At 38.2% G+C, this 20803-nt stretch overlaps 1 protein-coding gene across 1 annotated transcript; it reads left to right on the forward strand.

Annotated features, from left to right (window-relative positions):
- The first annotated feature begins 2368 nt into the window (after positions 1–2368).
- LOC131369166 (hemicentin-1-like) lies at positions 2369–18151 on the forward strand. The gene is made up of 20 exons (XM_058415641.1): positions 2369–2426; positions 3570–3923; positions 4568–4843; positions 5078–5353; positions 5849–6106; positions 6696–6956; positions 7041–7334; positions 7558–7869; positions 7954–8235; positions 8363–8632; positions 8857–9120; positions 9273–9533; positions 10293–10583; positions 11600–11875; positions 13566–13841; positions 14503–14760; positions 14835–15095; positions 15607–15900; positions 16514–16819; positions 17988–18151. The coding sequence occupies exons 1-20, from the start codon at positions 2369–2371 to the stop codon at positions 18149–18151; spliced, it is 5292 nt and encodes a 1763-aa protein (XP_058271624.1).
- Positions 18152–20803: the final 2652 nt, after the last annotated feature.

Raw genomic sequence — 20803 nt, forward strand, 5'->3', positions numbered from 1 at the left:
AGAGGCTTGTTTTATGGATGTTCCACAAACAATAAATGTAGTTGTAAGTGGTTAAAAATTATTGTGTCATTCTTTAATAAATACAACGTTGTCAGTGTTGCTATGTGGAAAAAGAGGAAAAAAGAGGCTTTGTAGCACAGCAACCCATCATTGCTTATTTATCAGCACACCAGCAAGTGTTTTAACTCTGTATAGTATTAAATATCTGAAAAGATAGATAGATAGATAGATAGATAGATAGATAGATAGATAGATAGATAGATAGATAGATAGATAGATAGAGAGAGAGAGAGAGAGAGAGAGATTTGACACATTACATACAATCATATTTAGTGTCTTCCTATAAAGTAGCAGACTGAAATTTTAGTACAATAATAAAAATAAAAATAAAAACATAATTACTAACATTCATTATGAGCACAAGCAGCATGATGTAGTTTTTTTTCCAGTTAAATCTCCCATCTACTCTTTTTTAAAAAAAAGATAAACAAAACAGAGAGCACAACTGTGCCTATGGAAGCAGATACCTGTGGGTTGTGCCACATATTTCATTAGAGGGCATAAAAGTCCATCCATCCGTCCATCCATCTATCCATGTTCTGTACTGCTTTATGTTACAGAGGGCTTCTATCCCAGAGTACTCCCAGGACACATTTGCACACACACTTACACACTATGGACAATTGCAGCCTATTATGCATGTCTTTGGCCTGGGGGAGGAAACTGAAGTTCCCAGAGGAAACCCTTGTAGAACAAGGAGAAAAAACTCCACACAAAAAAGGTGGAGGTGGGAATCACACCTCAGATTCTAAAAAGTTGGAGACAAAAGGGCTAACCATTTAGCCACCATGCCCCTATTTTCATAATATAAAGAGCAAAAACAGGGGAATGAATGAGGTTCTGATAAAGACAGGTATAGAGCTTTTATTAGTCATGTAGCTCTCCCCCATACACTAAAGCCTACATTTACATTTACGGCATTTGGCAGACGCCCTTATCCAGATCACATACAAAAGTGCTTTAAAGTCTCTATCAGTGAATACATCAGCCTAAAAACTTTTTTTAATGCATACAACAATACATAAAACAAACAGGGAAAATTAGAGTTGGGACCAGTCGAGCAGTGCTAGTAGAAGCTAGACTACAGCTTCATACACTACAGTAAGGCTTTGATGCATAAAACATAAAACATAACTGTAAAAAAAAAAAATCTCAACAACATCTTAACATGTGAAAATGTGCTGAATGTCAAATTTCTCTAAAATTCCTGATGGTGAGATCAAACAACTATAAAATTATTCAAGCTATTTATAGACAAGACTCCCACAACATTCTGTTCCTGTTTCAAGCTCGAAATCATCGTTCTGTTGGCAGTCAATTTACTTCTTTCTTGAAATAAACGCTTGCAACAAGCAAGAGATTCTAATAAAAGAGAGAAAAGAGACTATAGGAAACAAATAGTAGATCATTTTGACTGCATTTTACTGGTAAAAACACGTTGTACTGTATTTAGTGTTACTGATTTCAAGCTTTAAATCTTTTTATTCCAAATGCATAAATTCAGCTAAATTTTCTGGCAATTGAAGAAGCTTGAAATCACAAAATGGCTAGAAATAGGGTTAATGATAGAAATATCTTAAATATTTATAAGTATAAATAAAGCTGAAAGATAATTTAGCTAAATTTGTAATTTTGCTCATTTGAAGTGTCTTGAAACATATCTGCAGTAGAATAAAACTATTTTAAGGCATGAAAAAGTACAAAATGTCAAGAAGAAATGGCATTGGTTTAATGATCTCATATTTGGAATGTATATATTGTTTCTCAATGGGAACTGGACATCTTTCTATATACGCAAAATTCGCAAAGATTGCTAAAATGCAACATTTTTGGCCTGCAGCACCAACATGAGTGAAAAAAAAATCCGAATTATTATTCAAGATGAGAAATAAAGGGTTCACTGTAAAGAGAGTACTAGCATCAGCAGTACATATTTTATATATCTAGTGTGTATTTTTTCCCTAAACGAGGTGCATGTGGTGAAAAGGAAATGCACAGTTTAGTCCAGTACAGAGTGTATTTCAGACCAGTGTGTGCTTGCTGCATATGAAGGAATGTTAGCATGACCATCCACGCCTCTGTCTTCAATAATGGATAAGGCTTCCTCATGTCATCCTAAACCCTGGCTGTATTCCTGTAGCCAGAAATGAGGATCAGTAAATAATTTAAACTATATCAGCTCATGAAGTCTAGATTGGCTCATACTCAGCTACACCCAGCATGTCCAGACTGACGGATACACTGTTTGGACTTTATTTTGGTTTCCAAGTTGGATTTCCGGCACTGAAGATATAAGCGTCATGTCACAATGATACAGGGACTGTCTCATTTCTCTCTACCTATTTTTATACTTCCTCTTCTGCAAGGTAAGAGGCCATAAAAGGGGTCTGGTTTACCTAAGTTTCTTTTGTTCATAGGTCACAACTAATGACCTAAATAAATGAATATACAAATATTATACAAAAAAAAGAATAAGATACAACTTTTGTGTTTATATACAGCATCTTGAAGAGTGTCAGACTCAAATTTCTGTCACCTTACACCCAGAGTCAGTCATGTGATATTTGCTCATCAGTTATTCTTAATAACAGTAATAACCAGTGCTAATTTAGACATCCTCTGGTGAATATTATGGGATGTGTTTGTATTTGATATATACATGTCATTCAGAAATGTATACTGTAGAACAGAGGGTACTCAAGTAAAAGTTGCAATTATTCATCTCAGTAAATCATTTGGATCTTAGGAATGTGTGTCTTCAAATTCTTCACTCAGTTTAAAGTTAAAGGTGTAAGCTCTTCAATTTACTGTACAAGGAATATTCACAAAATTAAAACATACCTGTTTTATATTATAAACTGATTTTAGATCGGTGCCCCTTTAACCAAGCAGTTAAGGAATGTGGCAAACATTAGTTAGTTACTGTATGGATCTCTTAAATCAGGGGTGTCCAATCTTATCCAGAAAGGGTCGGTGTGCGTGCAGGTCTTCATTCCAAGCAAGAAGAAGCTACACCTGACTCCAACTGGCTAATCAACTGATCTTGGCTTTCAGTAGACTCAGGTGTAGCTTCTGATCAGTTGGAATGAAAACCTGCACCCACACCGGCCCTTTGCGGGTAAGGTTGGACACCCCTGTCTTAAATGTTAGCTACCGTCATGATAACTCTGATGATACATACTAGCTGAATGCTAATATCTAGCTGTCATGATACAAACTCCACCGATAAATACAGAGTCTGCAAAGCAGCAGATATATAACAGATGAAAGATTTCTCATTAGATCTCAAGTTCAGATTTGTTAGAAAAATGTAGGCCAGATGCTGTCTGATGCTACAATATCAACTTTTGACTAAAAATATATGATTACATTTACAAAATATATGATTTCAATTGTGTACTATTTATTGTATCTATGGTATTTTGATCTGGCCCCCTTTGAAAATACTCTGGACACCCCTGCTTTAAGTTATTATGTGTGTTTCTTCAAAAATCCACATTTGTCCTCAGGCTTGGAGATCACAGACCCTGGGCAAGTATTGTACAAGGAGGACAGAATCAGTGGTGTGGTGGAAAATGAAGTAACCCTAAAATGTGGCCCCACCCTCCCTGATGTCTACATCTGGAGCTTCACCAAACCAGGCACCGAGACGATCCGAGCCGTGGTGTATAACTTTGGAAAGGGTCCAAAGCTGCAGCAACTGGCCCAGGACTTGGGTGACTTGATCGTCATCGGTAACAGCGCCTCCCTGTACATAGAGAAGCTTCCTTTAGCAGCAGAGGGTTTATACACCTGCCAGGCTCTGTACGACACCGCTGAAGGAGCCAAGCTTTATTACTACTACATGTATCTGCGTGTTCTAGGTTAGCAATGTTCTTGTTTAACCAACAACAGATTATCTTTTTGTGAGAAAGACAACATAGATAGTATATTGGACATCTTTACTGTCACACTGTTACCCGGAATCTTTACTGTCACATTGTTAACCGGAACCTTACAGAATAAATAGTAATCAGATCTATCAATCCTTGAGGGAAATTGCAGTAAATAATGAAATCACATTACAAGCCTTTTCCTTTCCCCAACTGACCAACCACCCTTTATTTGATACTACATAAGATGAAATCAGTTAAACTGGGAGATTCTTGTGGCATTATTTTGGGGTTTTTTTTCACACTAGTCTTTAGCAACTTCAGCCCAATAAACTAATTTGCTTCCCAAATAGTATTGTGGTATTATTTGCAGAGATAGGGCACTTTATCTCGCAAAATTTATCTGGTCCATTTTAGATGATGGCCCTTTACCAGACTTTCACTTAGATTTTCATGCTGGAGAAATAGTTAAAATGGAATCTTGAAAGGTATGGGCAGTAAGATATCATTGTTATAGGTATATTACTATAGGTATTAACACTTAAAACATTACAAATGACACCATTTAAATGTTGCATTAAATAATCCAACTTCAAATCAATTCATTGTTGTTTTCTTCATGACTTCACCTACAGTGCCTGTCTCCAAACCATATATTTTGCAAAGTAACTCCTCAGCAGTTGAAGGTTGGTCATTTTGGATGCACTGCACCCTGGTGAATGGCACAGAACCCATACACTATATCTGGGAAAAGGAGAACCGCAGTGGGCAGGTCAGCATACTGGCTGAGAGCAACAGCAATCTGCTTAACATGACTTTGGTGACCCGCAACCACACAGGGTGGTTCTGGTGCATGGCCAGGAATGAGGTCAATGAACAGCAGAGTGACCGGATCTGGTTAGACGTCTTATGTGAGTTAAAATGATCATATCACTAAACATTTCAGATTCCGTAAAGCGATACCACCTTCACGAGGGTTAAGAGTTAACTCATTTCAGTTTCTTTGTTTCTGTCATCTGATACAAAAAGTAACATCTATAGGACAAATTAGATTTAGCTAATTTGGGGGTAAAGAGTGATCACTGATCTGGTGCTTTTTAAAGAAATATTCAATATATTTTTAACCACTATTTTTATGTGTTTAGATGGGCCTGATCTTCCGCAAATCGACGGCACAACATATTCAGTAATATCTGAAGGATATTCAGTTCTGGAGAAAAAAAACATCTCTCTCATGTGTCAAGCCTCCTCTAACCCTCCTAGCCAATACACCTGGTTCTACAACAACTCAGAGATCTACTCTGGACCACAGCTCAGCATTACCAACATTCTACGTACAGACATGGGCTACTATGCCTGCTTGGCCCAGAACACATACCTTAACACACGGTCTAAAAAAACCATTATACTCACCGTCTATTGTGAGTTCTACTGTGTGATCCATGTCCATGAAGACGTCATTTTCTTTCTAGTGAAGTGTTTGTGTCTTTATTATTGCATGCCATTATTCAGTAACATGGAGTGGCTTCCATTCAGACATGTGTCTAAACAAACAATTACAAAGGAATACTCTTAGAAAATTAAAGTGAAAACTCTAAAGCATTCTTTATTCTGTCTCTCTGGGGAAATCAGAGAGAGTTCCGAGTAGAGCCTTCTTTAGAAACTAAGAACACTTAAAAAAAACTGAAGAACTATTTTTTAAAAGCTCTGTGAAGTCTAGAAAGTGTAGGATTGTTCAACAAGAATTTGAAAGAAAGTAAAGACAGATCAGATTTAACTTGCTGGTTTATATATGAGTGGAGTGTGATGTCATACATTCTATGATTATATTTTATAAAGTAAAATATTCTAGCTTAAAGATGTTTAAGTGTATTGTGTCTTACAATATGGCATATATTTTTATAACTAAACCCTAGACCCTCCAGATGGTGTGCCAAGTTGTTCTATCTTCCCAGTGAAGAACTACACAGACCTGGCCCTCTTCTGCTCATGGAAGGGAGGTTATCCTCCAGCTACTCTCAAATGGAGTCCATATGTGAATGGTGAGAATGGACAGGGTGTCACCAATGTCACTCAGATTCAGCCAGGACTGGAGACTGCTAACAACTCCGTATACACCTGCTATGGCTCACACGTTGCACTAAACGTCTCTCAGAACTGCAGCACCAGGACATGTGAGTATTTGATACAGTGGCTATTTATTTCCTTTACTTCTAAAAAAGAATGCCTTTGTAATCACAAAACCACAAATCTCAATACTAGCACAAAGGGGTGGAATGAATTTCCCTTGGCTGTCTTCAAATGAAGACTAAATACCTACCCCTTCACCAAGCACTTGAATTAACAGTTATTTACTTTATTTTAAAATAGCTTGACATGTCTTTTCATTAAAATGCTGTACTAAACTAAATTGTGTTTTGGCTCAATGGTATTCTTAGCCCCTGACCTATTGTATTACCAAGAGGATGTGTTATTAAGATGCACTTGGCTGATCTGGATAAGGGTGTGTGCTATATGCTGTACTTTAAATATAAATGTAAAATAAATGTAACACATTTTCTGTAACTAGCCTGATCATTGTCTATGGAGATAAAAGTTTAAGGAGCCTCTAACATACTGGTCATTTATATTACCTTAAAACCTTTAAAAAAAACAAACAATTAGCTTAATCCTAACTTTGCAGAGAGAGCCTTCAGCATTCACAACATTAAATCGTATGGATGACTGAAAACTTTCAAAATGTGTTTAAAATGTGTTTCTTAGGGCTACCATATGGAGAACCCCAGTGTTCTGCAAACTCTAGCCGTAGTAATGAGCACCTGGTGTTGTCCTGTTCATGGGAGGGTGGCTTCCCTCTAGCTTTGCTATGGTGGGATTCCAGTTCTGGAGAGATGCAGGGTACATCAAAGGAAGCCACCAACAACTTGGTCCTGAATTCAAATGCTACATACAATGGCAAAACATTTGTGTGCCATGCCAAACATCCACTGATTAAAGAAAGCAAGCAGTGTGTGATCAAACTGGGTAAGACCTGCTCAGAATGAATATAAATGAAGTGACATTGTGGTTTACACCTGAGCTCTTTTGAAATATGTCTCTTTCATCTAGAGACACCAGTCCTAAAGACTCAGCGCAGTGTGGTTTCAGTGTATGAGGGGAATGATGTCCAGCTCACCTGTAATTTGAACAGGAGCTACCCACCAATCACAGAGATCACCTGGTATAACAACTCACAGCAAAATGTTGGTGAAACACCCAGAAAGTATGTCCTGCAGCAGGATGGTGCCTGGATTAACGTGACAGTGAAGGAGACAGACAGCAACATGGACAGTGGACAGTACTGGTGTTCGGCTGCTAATGCTGTTGGTGGAGCAGAGATTCCCATTACGCTTCTGGTGATGAGTGAGTGGTTTGCAAAATTGCATTGGTTGGTTTAATCATCAGCCAATTTGCAATCCATTGACCTTGTGTTAATTGCTTTAGTCCTGCATGTCTATAGTAGTGTGAATCTTGTGCTGAGGTTTTCTGCAATTTGAGTGTGTTCCTGATCTGTTGTATCGATATCCATTTTCCTTTCAACTTTCAAACAAGTGAGTGACTGAATGCTGATTTTATTCTGATTCAGGATACCCGTTGCCTCCAAATGTAACAATCAGTAAGCTCATATACAGTGGACGTGATAGAACAGACGTTAATATGAAATGGCAAATTCAGATGGATGCTAATCTCACTGGGTTCTTCATCGAGTATCAGAGGCTCCCTGTCCCTGTAGAGAGGAGTGATATTGCCCCTGTCTGGCAAAAAGTGGCAGAAAAACTGGAACCCAGCACCCGCAGTTACCAGATCACTAACCTGGATCCAACCAGCAAATATGTCTTCCGTGTGACAGCTGTCAATCACCGAACTGTTGGAAATCCAGCAGAGGTCATGAGCCCAGGTGAGAACTTGTATGGCATTTCAAACCGGATGATAAATTGATTGATTATCAGTTACTACATCAGCACCATTTACTATTTTACAGAGTCAGTTCCAGTTTCTAAGCCATACATCATACTGAGTGACTCGTCACCTCTGGAAAGTGCATCAGTGTGGATACGCTGTGTTCTGGAGAATGGTACAGATCCCATTTACTACCTCTGGGAACAGGAAAGCCGCAGTGGTGTGGTCACCGTATTGGCTGAGAGCAACAGCAGTCTAATTAACATCACCTGCGTGACCCGTAACCACTCTGGATGGCTCAGGTGTCTGGCCAGGAATGAGGTCAATGAGCAGCACAGTGACCGAATCTGGTTGGATGTCATATGTGAGTAAGAGCTGTCACAGTGCCTGTAATCTCCACATAACAAACCTGGTCAACCCACGATTTTACACAAGTCATTTCAAATATTGATGATAATGTATACATTTTGATACTGGTCTATTTCTCTTAGATGGTCCTGATGTGCCTCAGATACATGCTGTTGGCTACTCAAATATGGGATTCACAGTACTTGAGAAAGGGAATGTCTCCCTTATGTGTCAAGCCTTCTCTAACCCCCCTAGTCAATATGTCTGGTTCTACAACAACTCCCAGGTCTACACTGGGCCACAGCTTACCATCACCAAGATCATCAGAATGCAGTCAGGGAACTATACCTGCCTGGCCCAGAACACTTACCTGAACACTCTCTCAGAGAAAACAATCACACTCACAGTTTATTGTGAGTGCTACTACACACCACTTATTTATTACTGCCTATGCTTTCTTTGCAGAAGTGCTCCACTGGAGTACATTATCCATTATAGTTGCCCAGAAAGTAAATATAACTCAGGGTACACAGTCTGCTTTTCCCCCCATAAACTAGGGTTTTGCAATATTAGTCTGTGCATTTTTTTTTTTGCAAATGTACCTATGATGTATGTTTCCAATTTATTGTTCATTCAGATCCACCAGATGGCTTTCCATTGTGTACCATGTTCCCAGCCAATAACTACTCTGACTTGGCTCTCTATTGTTCCTGGGATGGAGGCTTCCCCTCAGCTACCTTGAACTGGAGTCCATATATGAATGTGAATGGAGACAATAAAGTGGTTACCAATAATATCACTCGAATTCAGCCAGGGTCTGATACGGCTAACAATTCGGTATTCACTTGCTATGGCTCACATGTTGCATTAAACAGCACCAAAAGCTGCAGCACCAGAACATGTAAGTGTAGGGTCTATGAGGTAATGTGTGCCATGAGTTTATTCAAATGTTCTGAAATAAGTGAGTCAAATATAGGCTTGTCTTTTGACCTCTGTAAAATAAAACATCACAAAGTTCCACCTGTTTTCATACAAATATTGTGTGGTTCTTAGGGTTGCCCTATGGAGAACCTAGGTGTTCTGCAAATTCAAGTCGTAACAATGAGAACCTGATTCTTTCCTGCTCCTGGGATGGTGGTTTCCCTTGGGCTCTCCTGTGGTGGGCGTCCAGTTCAGGGGAGATGCAGGGCACATTTGAGTTAGACACCAACACCTTGATCCTCCACTCCAGTGCGAACTACAGTGGCAAAACATTTGTTTGTCATGCCAAACATCCTCTGGCTAAAGAGGGCAAGCAATGCAGCTTAAAATTGGGTAAGATCTGTTTATTTCACTGCTCAAAACTGATTGGTCAGAAGGTCTTAACTTATTAATTATTCATGTCCTGACAGTAGTTTTAGTTGCAAGGCAAATGTCCAAGTTTATAAAAATGCCCTCATTCTAATACATTATCAGTTCTGTTTAATATTTATGGAAGCAGTCTCCAGTGTCAGCCCTTAGTAACAGTCAGTAGATATTCTGCCATGGGAAAGTCTTGAGGACATGCACTTTCTGGTTTCTCAGTAACACAACAAGCCATGCTTATTTTGTATTTGAAAGTATAGAGAGGCTGATTATAGTTGCCATAAGTAATAATATGAATAAAATTATTTTGCAGTTGTTCCACAACATTTATATAATGAAATGTAATGTAACTATAAATAGATCAAATGTATGACATGTTGTTCTTCAAAAAATACAACATTGTTAGCAGTGATAATTTCTTGTTAATGTAAAAGTCTGCCATATGCTGTAAATGTAAGTGAATGTTTTAACAGCAGAAACAGCATGGCCTGGTTGTTTTATCCCTTATAACACAGTGTAATGAAGAATACAGTATATTATAGTAGATTTTTGAGATATATCAATTCTAAAAGCCTTGAATTATTCAAGAATCAGCATTTGACTGATTTTACCTATTTGTGATGTATGTAAGATATAATATCATCAAATCCACTCTGAGATTTCTACCGTATTGTTTTTTAGTTGGTTCATCATTAAACTGGAGATATTACATATGCTTCTCTTTTGCAGAGGCACCAGTTTTGATGACTCAGCACAGTGTGGTTTCAGTCTTTGAAGGCACTGATGCTCTACTCACTTGCATACTGAGTAAAAACTACCCCGTGGTGCCAGAAATCACCTGGTACAAAAGTATAAAGCAAAAGCTGGGGGACAATGCAAGGAAATATATCATACAGCAAGCTACTGGATGGTCCTTGACCGTGCGACAGACAGATGGTATGGTGGACAGTGGACAGTACTGGTGTTCTGCTACCAATGCTGTCGGAGCAGCAGAGATCCCAGTCATGCTGCTGGTGATAAGTGAGTGTATTATTACAGAGACATGGGTTTAATGAGTTTGACAAAGTTCAGACAATATTCATTCATACATTCATTTCATTAAAAGCTTTCCCTGGTCAGGCTTGCACTGGATTTGAAGCCCTATTCCAGGACACTGGGCATGAGTTGGGAATAAACCCTGGATGGGATGCCAGTCCTTTGCAGAGCACAACAAACACACACACACACACACACACATGCACACTGATTCACACCTAGGGGCAACTTACATACATGAGATCTAATCTAGATTGACAATGAATTTTCCATAACGTGTTTAGAGAGCTGATCATAAGTACATATGCATTAAAATATACCTATTATTGTAAATCTTAAAAGTAAAGACTTATTGTAAATTATATAAATGGAATTCAACCTATAGCCTAGCTTAATTTAATGAATTCCATTTACAAGATTATATTGTTTACAATAATTCATATGATTTACAGTAATAAGTATATTTTAATGCATATTCCAATAATGTTGATATTCTAATTCTTTGTTGTAAAAATAAAAAGCAAAAACAAAATTAGCCTCTCAATCTGCAGTCATTGTTCAGTCCTAAACTCTGGTCTGCATGCTGTTGTATCCATTTCGTCTGAGTTTCTCCTGTCTGCCAATAATATGCTGCTAGATGCCAGCTGGCTACTCTAAATTGCCCCGAGTGTAAATGTGTGAAGCCCTATGATGGACTGGTGTCTCATCCAGGGAGTATGCCTGCCTTGAGCCCAGTGTTTCCGGAATAGGTGATCATGGTTTGTTATGATCCTAAGCAGAATAGAAAAGTGGTTACTGAATATAAATTAACCTCAGAGTACATATAAAAGAGAAAAAGGACCAAAAAAACATTGACACACTTTTTAATATTAAATTTAGTGTAAACCTATGAGAATTACTACAAACTCAAGAAAGGCATATTTAACTGAGCAAGTCTAGAGAACCATGAATTAATTAGGTTATAGAAATTCATTATTAATTTGGATTTTTGTGTCTTGCAGTGCCAGTTTCCAAACCCACTATCCTGCTGAGTGACTCTTCCCCAGTGGAAGGCATGTCAGTCTCTATGCGGTGTGTAGTGGAAAAGGGCACTGAACCTATTAACTACACATGGGAGCAGGAGAGCCAGACTGGGCTGATTACAACACTGGCCAAGGAAAACAGCAGTGTGGTCAGTTTTAACCGGGTCACACGTAACCACACTGGCTGGTTCAGGTGCCTAGCCAGGAATGAGGTCAATCAGCAGCGCAGTGACCGGATCTGGTTAAATGTCTTATGTGAGTCACACTGTGTCATACTTTTAACAAGCTTGCTCTCCACAGTAGATTTTGTATCCATGTAAAATTTCTCATGGTAATATTCCAAGTTCAAGCATCACGTATACCAGACAAATTTACATTGGATGGACTTTGTGTAGATAGGTGTATCAGGTTTTTTAGGTAATTCACACTTACCTTCAGCCTGATGTCAAGTGAAACAAAAATCAGATTAGTAGACTAAAGTCATATCAACAACTTCTTTAAGGTGTCTATTTATCTGAAATTAAATGCACAGATTGTGTGGATATATTTGGGGCCTTGCATATGTGGTCACATGCTTACATTTTTATCCATATTTTGTAGTGCTACATCTTGGATTATATCACAAATAGCTTGCTATACTGAATGGGAATTTTCCAATTAAAAAAAAAGGAAAGAAACATAGTTGCAGAGAAAAAATGTATAGCTTTCTAATGAAGAATCACGTGATTAGCACATTTTGTCAGTCGATGAAATATGACTTTGAATTGCTCTGTTTTGAGCCTACTGTGGAATAGAAAAGATTAATTTTTTTTCCTATCCGCAAGGAGATTTTAATTTAAATTCTTTCCGTGTGCAGGATTAAAACTTTTATTGAGCCAGGTCCCACCCATCAGCCATATGTTTGAAACACTAGTCCAGTATTATACTGAACTGGAGGTTGTAAACACCTCTTCCTTGTTAGGAAACCTTAGACAACAAACTGATTTGAGGTAACTATATATGTTTAAAGAGAATCTGTACATTTCATCCTGATCCTTTAATATTTCTTGGGCTTCCTGTCAACCCTGATGAGCCCCAACTATCAGCACATACATATTCTATGCTCGGCTCTTAAATAATTGCAGTCCCCCTTTCAAGTTTTATTTATGTTTGTTCACTATTTTTTAAATTTGTGCTATTGGGAAACGGAAGGCACACACTGTAAGACATTAAACATATTGATAAAAATCTGCTCTTGAGATCTCCTTGTTCTGCAGTCTTGAATTATTCATTCATTCAGTTAATTTAATTACTACATGTGCCTCATCTATCAAAACAAGACAAACTGTGTAAAATGTAACGGTTATGCAGCAAAGCAAAAAATAAAAAATAAAAAAAAATACAGCTTTGCAAACAGGCAAATCGTATGCATCAGAATGCCTAGCTCTGAAGTGGTTGAGGGATGAATATGATTTAATACAGTATTTAGTAGGTAGAGGATGAGGTTAGCTTTCAGACATTTTTGCCTTGCACCTCATCTGATTTAAAGCTGCATGGAACTCTTTGCTTTTCTCAAGCCATTTTCATGCCTTGAGCTTATACCATGAAGAAGGCTCTTATAATTTAACTTATTTTGGGTAAATTCATGCACAGCAGGGACAGATGAATTGCTGTTGCTATGGGTTGCTAGGGAAAGTTATCTGTTCTAGACTATGCATGACCTTGACACCCAGGCACTGGTGACAGAAGGAAGAGTGTACTTGATTTGGGAAACAAAACTGAACAAGTATCTAGGCTGTAACATCAATAAAAACCCATGTACATTTTCCAGTGTTTTATGCCTGCCTGCATCTGCTTTATTTTTGAAACTCTGTTTAAATGAGATAAAATTCAACCTTCTGTCATACTGTAAACAACAGCATCCAAGCTTATCTACATTTAAGTGATATAGGTACCTTGTGTTTAGTTGGTCCAGACTTACCTCAGATAGACGTCACAGCCTACTCAGTAACAGATCATGGATACACAGCTCTGGAAAATGGAAACATCTCTCTTATGTGTCAAGCCTCCTCTAACCCTCCCAGTCAGTATGTCTGGTTCTACAACAACTCCCAGGTTTACATTGGATCACAGTATACCATCACCAAGGTCCTCCGTATGCAAGCGGGCTACTACGCCTGTCTGGCCCAGAATGCTAATCTCAACACCCGCTCCAAGAAAACCGTCACTATCACCATCTACTGTGAGTCCTCACGCTTTATTAATGCATGTCTTTGCATCTACCTAAATTCCACAATTTATATGCTCACTGTTGAGCCACAATGCCTTTCTAACCTTTACTTCTGACAACAGAAATTAACCCAACCTACATCAGTTTGATTGGGATTTGTCTTGGGCTTCTGAATCTTCTCCTGTATTGAGCATACTTTGAGTTTTCCACATTAGGTATTCAGAGGAAACACGACATTAATCACTTGAAACACTTAGAAATCACAAATGCAGCTGCCTATTTACCTTGAAGTATGTGTCTATGATTATTATTAGCATCAGTGAGACCTTGTGATAATATCCAATGCTCAATCCTAATAGTTTTTTTTCAAGCCATTATTAGTTATATTATCATTACTTATACCATCATCAATGCCATCACTGCATATGAATAACATTCTATAACTATTTACTACTTTTAATGGTCTTAATCATGTCTTAATGCCCTGTGAAATGAGTGATATCACCTGTCACACCACTTTGGATTAGTTTCTTTGTGATGCCTTTGCCTAGAACAAACATCTGATCTGACCTTCTTAGGCTTACATTAAGGAGCATCACCTTTCCTCCACTGTTTAGCTAAATTAGTGCTAATTGTCCAGGATCTTGTGTCACAAAGGTCATTTTCCCTACAGATCCACCAGATGGTGCTCCATCATGTTCCATATTCCCAGTAAATAACTACACTGACCTAGCTCTGGTTTGTTTCTGGGTGGGGGGATATCCACCACCAAGCCTAACCTGGAGTCCATATGTGAACGGAGACAATCCACAGGGACCTGCTAACATCACTCGAATTCAGCCAGGGACAGAGACTTCTAACAACTCTGTATTCACCTGCTATGGCACACATGTCGCTCAAAAGGTTCCCCAGAGCTGCAGCACTAGGACATGTGAGTACGGTGTATCATATATGTATGTGAGTTGTACAGTATGTGCTCTTTTAACAACATATTGCGTTTCTCAGGGCTGCCTTATGGAGAACCTCAGTGTTTTGCATATGCGACTCGTAATAACGAGTACCTGATGCTGTCCTGCTCCTGGGAGGGTGGTGTCCCTCGGGCTCTGCTGTGGTGGGTGTCCAGTTTAGGGGACATTCAGGGATCATCAGAAGAGAACTCCAACATCCTGGTGCTGCGTTCCAGTGCCAACTACAGTGGCAAAGCTTTCATATGTCATGCCAAACATCCACTAGTTAAAGACACCAAGCAGTGTGTGTTAAAACTAGGTAAGATTAAAGACCGGTTTAAAAAAAAACAAAAAAACAATGGTATTGTAAATCCTGTTCTACTCCTGGATTTAAACTTATCACATGATTTTAAAAAAGTCCTGGGTAAACTGAGTTTTTAATATGTTCTGGTATGATTGGAAATGGAGAAGCAATGGCAAAACTGTGAATATGCTGTAATTTTCTCTCAGGGAAAAATCAGATAAACAGTCTCCAGATATCAGATTACTATTACTACAAACCACAGTGGCAAAGCCTTCATATGTCATGCCATCATCCATCATCCATCAACAGCCATCAAGCACTTATATCTGCTATGGTTGCTGTGTAATTCACTTTACCTAGAAGAAAACATTTTAAAACATAGCTGAATGCGTAATGCTTAGCAAGCTGAATGGTAATATAAAAAAAAGGAAAAGCCAGAAAATAGCAGTTTGGAATGAAATCATTTTCTAGGCTGATGGCAGAGCACATAGCATTACATTCATCTTTACACTGATCTGTCTTCCAGAGGCTCCAGTGTTGATGACTCAGCGCAGTGTGGTTTCAGTATATGAGGGTAATGATGTCCAGCTCACCTGCATCCTGAGCAAGAATTATCCTGCAGTCACAGAAATCACCTGGTACAATAACTTAAAGAAGGACGTTGGTGAGACACCTAAGAAGTACATCCTTCAGCAAGGAGCCACCTGGTTTAACCTGACTGTCAGGGAGACAGACAGCATGGTGGACAGTGGACAGTACTGGTGCACTGCTACTAATGCAGTTGGAGGAGCAGAGATTCCTGTCTCGCTCATGGTGAAAAGTTAGTAAATTAAAAATAAATCCTCAAGTGTTTTGCTTGCTTATCACACCACCTGCTTTTGTGAGTGGCTTGTCTGAAGCCATACCATTAAGTATCCTCTATATCTTGTATTCTATTTTAAAATCTGCCTGTCGGAATCAGTACCAAATGTTGCTGTTAGTAAAATCAGGACCTGCATCACATCAAGAGTCTCGAGCCGAGTGTTCCCAGAATAGGCTTCAAATGCACCACAAACCTGGCTAGGATACACTGCTTACTGAAGATGAATTAATGGTAGCAGATTTCCTAATATTGGCTTAATCTAGCGATTTTTGGGTTCTCTGTACAGGCTAAGAAAATAGGGCTCCATTAAGGATTCTAGATTGCACCTCTGAAAATATACATCAGATATTTACCCTGTCAGAGAGGATTGCTTTTGAGAATGAGAAGGGCAATTTTGGGAAAATGGACTTGTACCATTCAGTTTTTGAGAACACTCCTGGTTCACATCTTGTATAACTGACTCTGAGATACTGCTATGTTACTGTAATCATTTCCACCTTTAAGTGCTTTCCAGATCTAACAAAAAATTACTATCATTAACTTCATTGACTCCAGTGCTTTTCTGATTCAGGATACCCAATGCCTCCAAATGTGACCATCAGCAAGATCACATACAGCAGCCAGCAGAGGACAGATGTCATGTTGGAGTGGTTAGTCCAGAGTAATGGAGACCTCACAGGGTTCTTCATTGAGCATCAGAGGCTCCCTGTAGGCAAGAGTGATGTTGTTCCTGTTTGGCAGACAGTGGTAGTAGATCTTAATCCAAGCACCCGGAGCTACCAGATCACCAACCTAGATCCTACTGGGAAATATGCATTCCGTGTGACTGCTGTCAATCACAGAACCACAGGACATCCATCAGAGGTCAAGAACCCAGGTGAGATATGACTTTGGGATGTTTCAGACATACCTGTTTTCCATACACCAACCTTGCACCAGATATCATCAGAACCTACTACCATTTCCTTTTTTTTTCCCTTTTTTTTTTCTTTCTCAGTCAGCCAGCCAGCCATTGTTTCATTCCAAAATGCCCCCTCTTCCTTCCCAAAGTGCTCAGTACATTAGAGAGTGGAAATTAAACAGAGTTCAACACTCAACACTTTTTGACAAAGCAGAAAATTAAAAAGTTTGTCTATGTAAGATTAAAACTAAATACGGTCTTCCTGGTACACAATTTACACTGCTATTATATCTTCCAGCAAACCCACCCTTTAAAGCTTATCCTGCTGTTATTGGAGCAGCTATTGGAGGCATGATTATGGCAACATTATTTACAGTCCTGCTCTTCATTTATGTGCTGAGGAATCGCAACAACCTTCCTCGTGAGTGCCAGTGTGCAGCACCGCTATATACATTAGATTAATTGTTCACCATTAATAATGTGTATATGAATACATTCATATATTTCTCATATTTCTACAGGTTTCCATAGCATGTTATTTGGCATGTAAGTATATCTAATACATTTATTTTATAACTGAATCTACTAATATACAATATCATCTGGAAACTCAAAGTGGGACAACTCTAAAACAGAAGGTGTTGCTTTGTTTTTGGTAAAACAAGTAGCCTGATTTAAATCACTGTGACCTTGACCATGCAATTACTTAAGGATGAATGAATGAATGAATGAATGAATTAAATAATTAATTAATCAAGATGGAAGATGGGATTTGGCTTGTAAGTAGTAGTAATTTGAGTTTCATTCCTAGCCACTCTAGTCTTGACCTGATATCCTTGAACCTTTCTGGCAGGCTATAGTAAAAAAAGAAGAAAAAACGTCTCCTATATTTCCATCCATCCATCCATTTTCTATACCCTCTACCCGCTTCCTAATTAGGGTCATGGGGGTCTGCTGGAGCCTATCCCAGCGCACATTGGGCGAGAGGCAGGGGTACTCTCCTATATATGTATTTGTTAAAACACGTTAGTTGTTCATTCTGAATAATATATGCATATTTGGCTACATCCATAATGCGCATAGAGTACATACTGTATACATAATACAGTATGTTCAAAAACATTATTTTTTTTTTCCAATGTAGTGTACTTTGCTAGAGGTTTGGTTATGCTTTTCTCTAGGCAGAACAGCCAGTCGAGAGAAAATATCAACTTCCCTGAGGATGAGGTTGTTGGAGGTGCAGAGGAAGAGGGACACAGAGAAGAAGCAAATTCCCCAAATTCTAATTCCAAGAATCCCCTTACCTAGGCATGTGTTGAATTTATGTTTCCATATCACAGCTGATAATGTGTATTTGTTTATAATACCATTGTGTTCTTCTTCTTCTTTTTCTTTTTAATATTATTATACACTCCTGGTCTCAAATATCATAATTTGTATTCCCACATTATGTCATATCATTTAAATTTAATTTTAATATTCTTTTTCCAGGGCAATATATGACATCCCAAAATTTGACATGTGCCTCTTCTCCTCTTCCGATTCCAAGGAAAGAATTCATCACCACAACCATCACATTACACATCCACAGAGAAATTCTCATTTCTTTTTTTTTCTTTTTTTTTGGGGGGGGGGGGGGTTCAGACTTGACTCAAACATCCACATTAATGGAAGAAAATATATTACTTAGGGGTAGCAGGACATTTAAAATGTCAGCGGTGCCATCTGTCACATATTAAACAGAAATTTTGTTAAAAGAATGTAGATGAGTTTTGCCATTTACAAACTTTCAACTAGAGTACTGCATCAGCTGCTACAACTGCATTTGAATTCGAGTTCCTGGGAAAATGATTCCTCTATTTTATTAAAGATTTATACCCTCACTAAAACCACCAGTTATTGTGATTAAAAAGACATTTTTCTAATCATGTGCACTTAGTTTTGTTCAGAAAAAATATACGTTCAGAAAATATGTGTGAGCCTGTTATCAAAAACCTGAATTTAAAATATTTATTAAAGATGAACCCTTTGCTAACCCTTTGCTTAATAAAAAAAATCTTTCCTATGTAAGTGTGCTTTGATTTGTCACTTATTTAGTCAGATCTGACAATAGGCTCAATTCTTTTCATTATTATTTTCATTATTATTATTATTATTATTATTATTATTATTATCATGCAGACTCCCCCACAGTAATGAACCTTTCCACTTCAAATGTCTGTACTCTATTAGAACAGTCCTTGCAGATGTCACAAGACTTAATAACTAGCAAAAGAAATCTGTTACGTTTATGAAAAAGCTCTTGCTTTTGTATGAAATGGAACGGTTTAATTTGGCAAGATGGAAGTACGGCACAGTTTATTTAACAAATTATCCATACACTCTCACAGAAAGGGATTCTGAAAAATTTATTTCTTTCTCAAATGTGTTATGCTAAGAACCCCCTGTTCAAAAGGGACACTCCACTCTTAGGGGGAAAATGATGAGGATGAATGTTCAAGGGTAATTTAAATAGTTAATGGTTCTTGGCTCCCTTAAGGGACCCTAACTGGAACCCTCTCTGTTAAGAGAACACTCTGTTGCAGGGTTTTATATAGAACATTGACTGAGTTCCCCAGAGAGACAAGCCAGATAACCCTTAATGGTTCTATATTTTCTTGTTCTCGAAGAATGTAGAATAAGATTAAATCTAGCCTCATTTCTTACAGGAAATTAGTGGAATTACACGAGTAAGATGTGCTAGTTTCTACCTCAGCATTTATTTCTATCTTCTTCAGAAACACCTGTACATTCCTGATGCTAACTGATCAGCTGAAACTGTTTGGGTGAGTGTGTGTTCCTGACAGGAGTGGAACCTGCTGTGGTCATCTGCTTCTGTAGATTAACCATCTCAAGGTTTGATGTGTTCTGAGATGCTTTTCCGCTCACCACAGTTGTAACGAGTGATTATTTGAGTTTCTCGAATCAGTCTGGTCATTCTCCTCTGATCTCTCTCAACAGATCGTCCTCTAAAAACAGATGTTTTTTGTTTGAACCAATCTATATAGAGTCTAGAAACTGTTGTGTGTAAAAAGCCCAGGAGATTGGTGTCTGAAATACTCGATCTGGTACCAACAACCATGTCATGATGAAAGTCACAGAGATTACACTTTTCCCCATTCTGATGTGAACGTTAACACAAACTCTTATCCTGTATCAGCATGATTTAACACACCCTGCTGCTGTGTCACATGATTTGCTGATTAGGATAACTGCATGAATGTGCAGGCATAAAGGTATTCTTAATAAAGTGGACAGCACCAACTATTCAACCGACATCACAAATATTGCAGTGTAAACATGTATATTCGGTGGTTGAAATTTGGTGGTTGGTGCTGTGCTTTTGTTATTCCTGTGAGCTATTTAGCAATTGAGTGCCACATTGAGGTCACAGGGGGTCATTGTTAATGCAGTTACAGTGGTGGTTAATAGGAGGAAAAGAAATGTCATTAAGCACTTAAATAAGAGATAACAATCACTACTACATAGAATAGGGCATACATTAAAGGGTGGAAATATTCCATAAAATCCTTAAATCTTTGTATTTAGTATTTGTTTTGTATCTGCATCACCCACTCTGAGGTTGTATGAGGACTCTAAATGAGTGCATTATTAAAGGTACACATGTTTGACTCAGTTACTGTAAGACTGTTAGTTACTATAAGATGGAATTTGTCTTACAGACAATGTAACACAAATATACTACTGCTCAAAAGTTTGGGATCACTCAAAAATTGTATTGTTTTCCAAGGAAACACACACAAAATTAGTCTGAATAGAAAACATAGCAATAGAACAGGACATGCTGACATGTCAGAGTTAGAAATAATGATTTTGATGGAAATGATGAATGTTTTCTTCAAACTTTGCCTTCATTAAAAAAAAAAACACCTTTTGCAGCAATTACAGCCTGGACATTCT

Source organism: Hemibagrus wyckioides, linkage group LG18 (assembly GCF_019097595.1).
Source record: "Hemibagrus wyckioides isolate EC202008001 linkage group LG18, SWU_Hwy_1.0, whole genome shotgun sequence".
Lineage (NCBI taxonomy): Eukaryota > Metazoa > Chordata > Actinopteri > Siluriformes > Bagridae > Hemibagrus > Hemibagrus wyckioides.

Excerpts from the sequence above, each read along its gene's own strand:
- LOC131369166 (XM_058415641.1), top strand. The coding sequence starts at position 2,369 with ATGATACAGGGACTGTCTCATTTCTCTCTACCTATTTTTATACTTCCT. Across the intron at positions 5,354-5,848 it reads CATTATACTCACCGTCTATT|ACCCTCCAGATGGTGTGCCA; the intron begins GTGAGTTCTACT and ends ACTAAACCCTAG. Across the intron at positions 16,820-17,987 it reads ATCAGAGGTCAAGAACCCAG|TGTACTTTGCTAGAGGTTTG; the intron begins GTGAGATATGAC and ends TTTCCAATGTAG.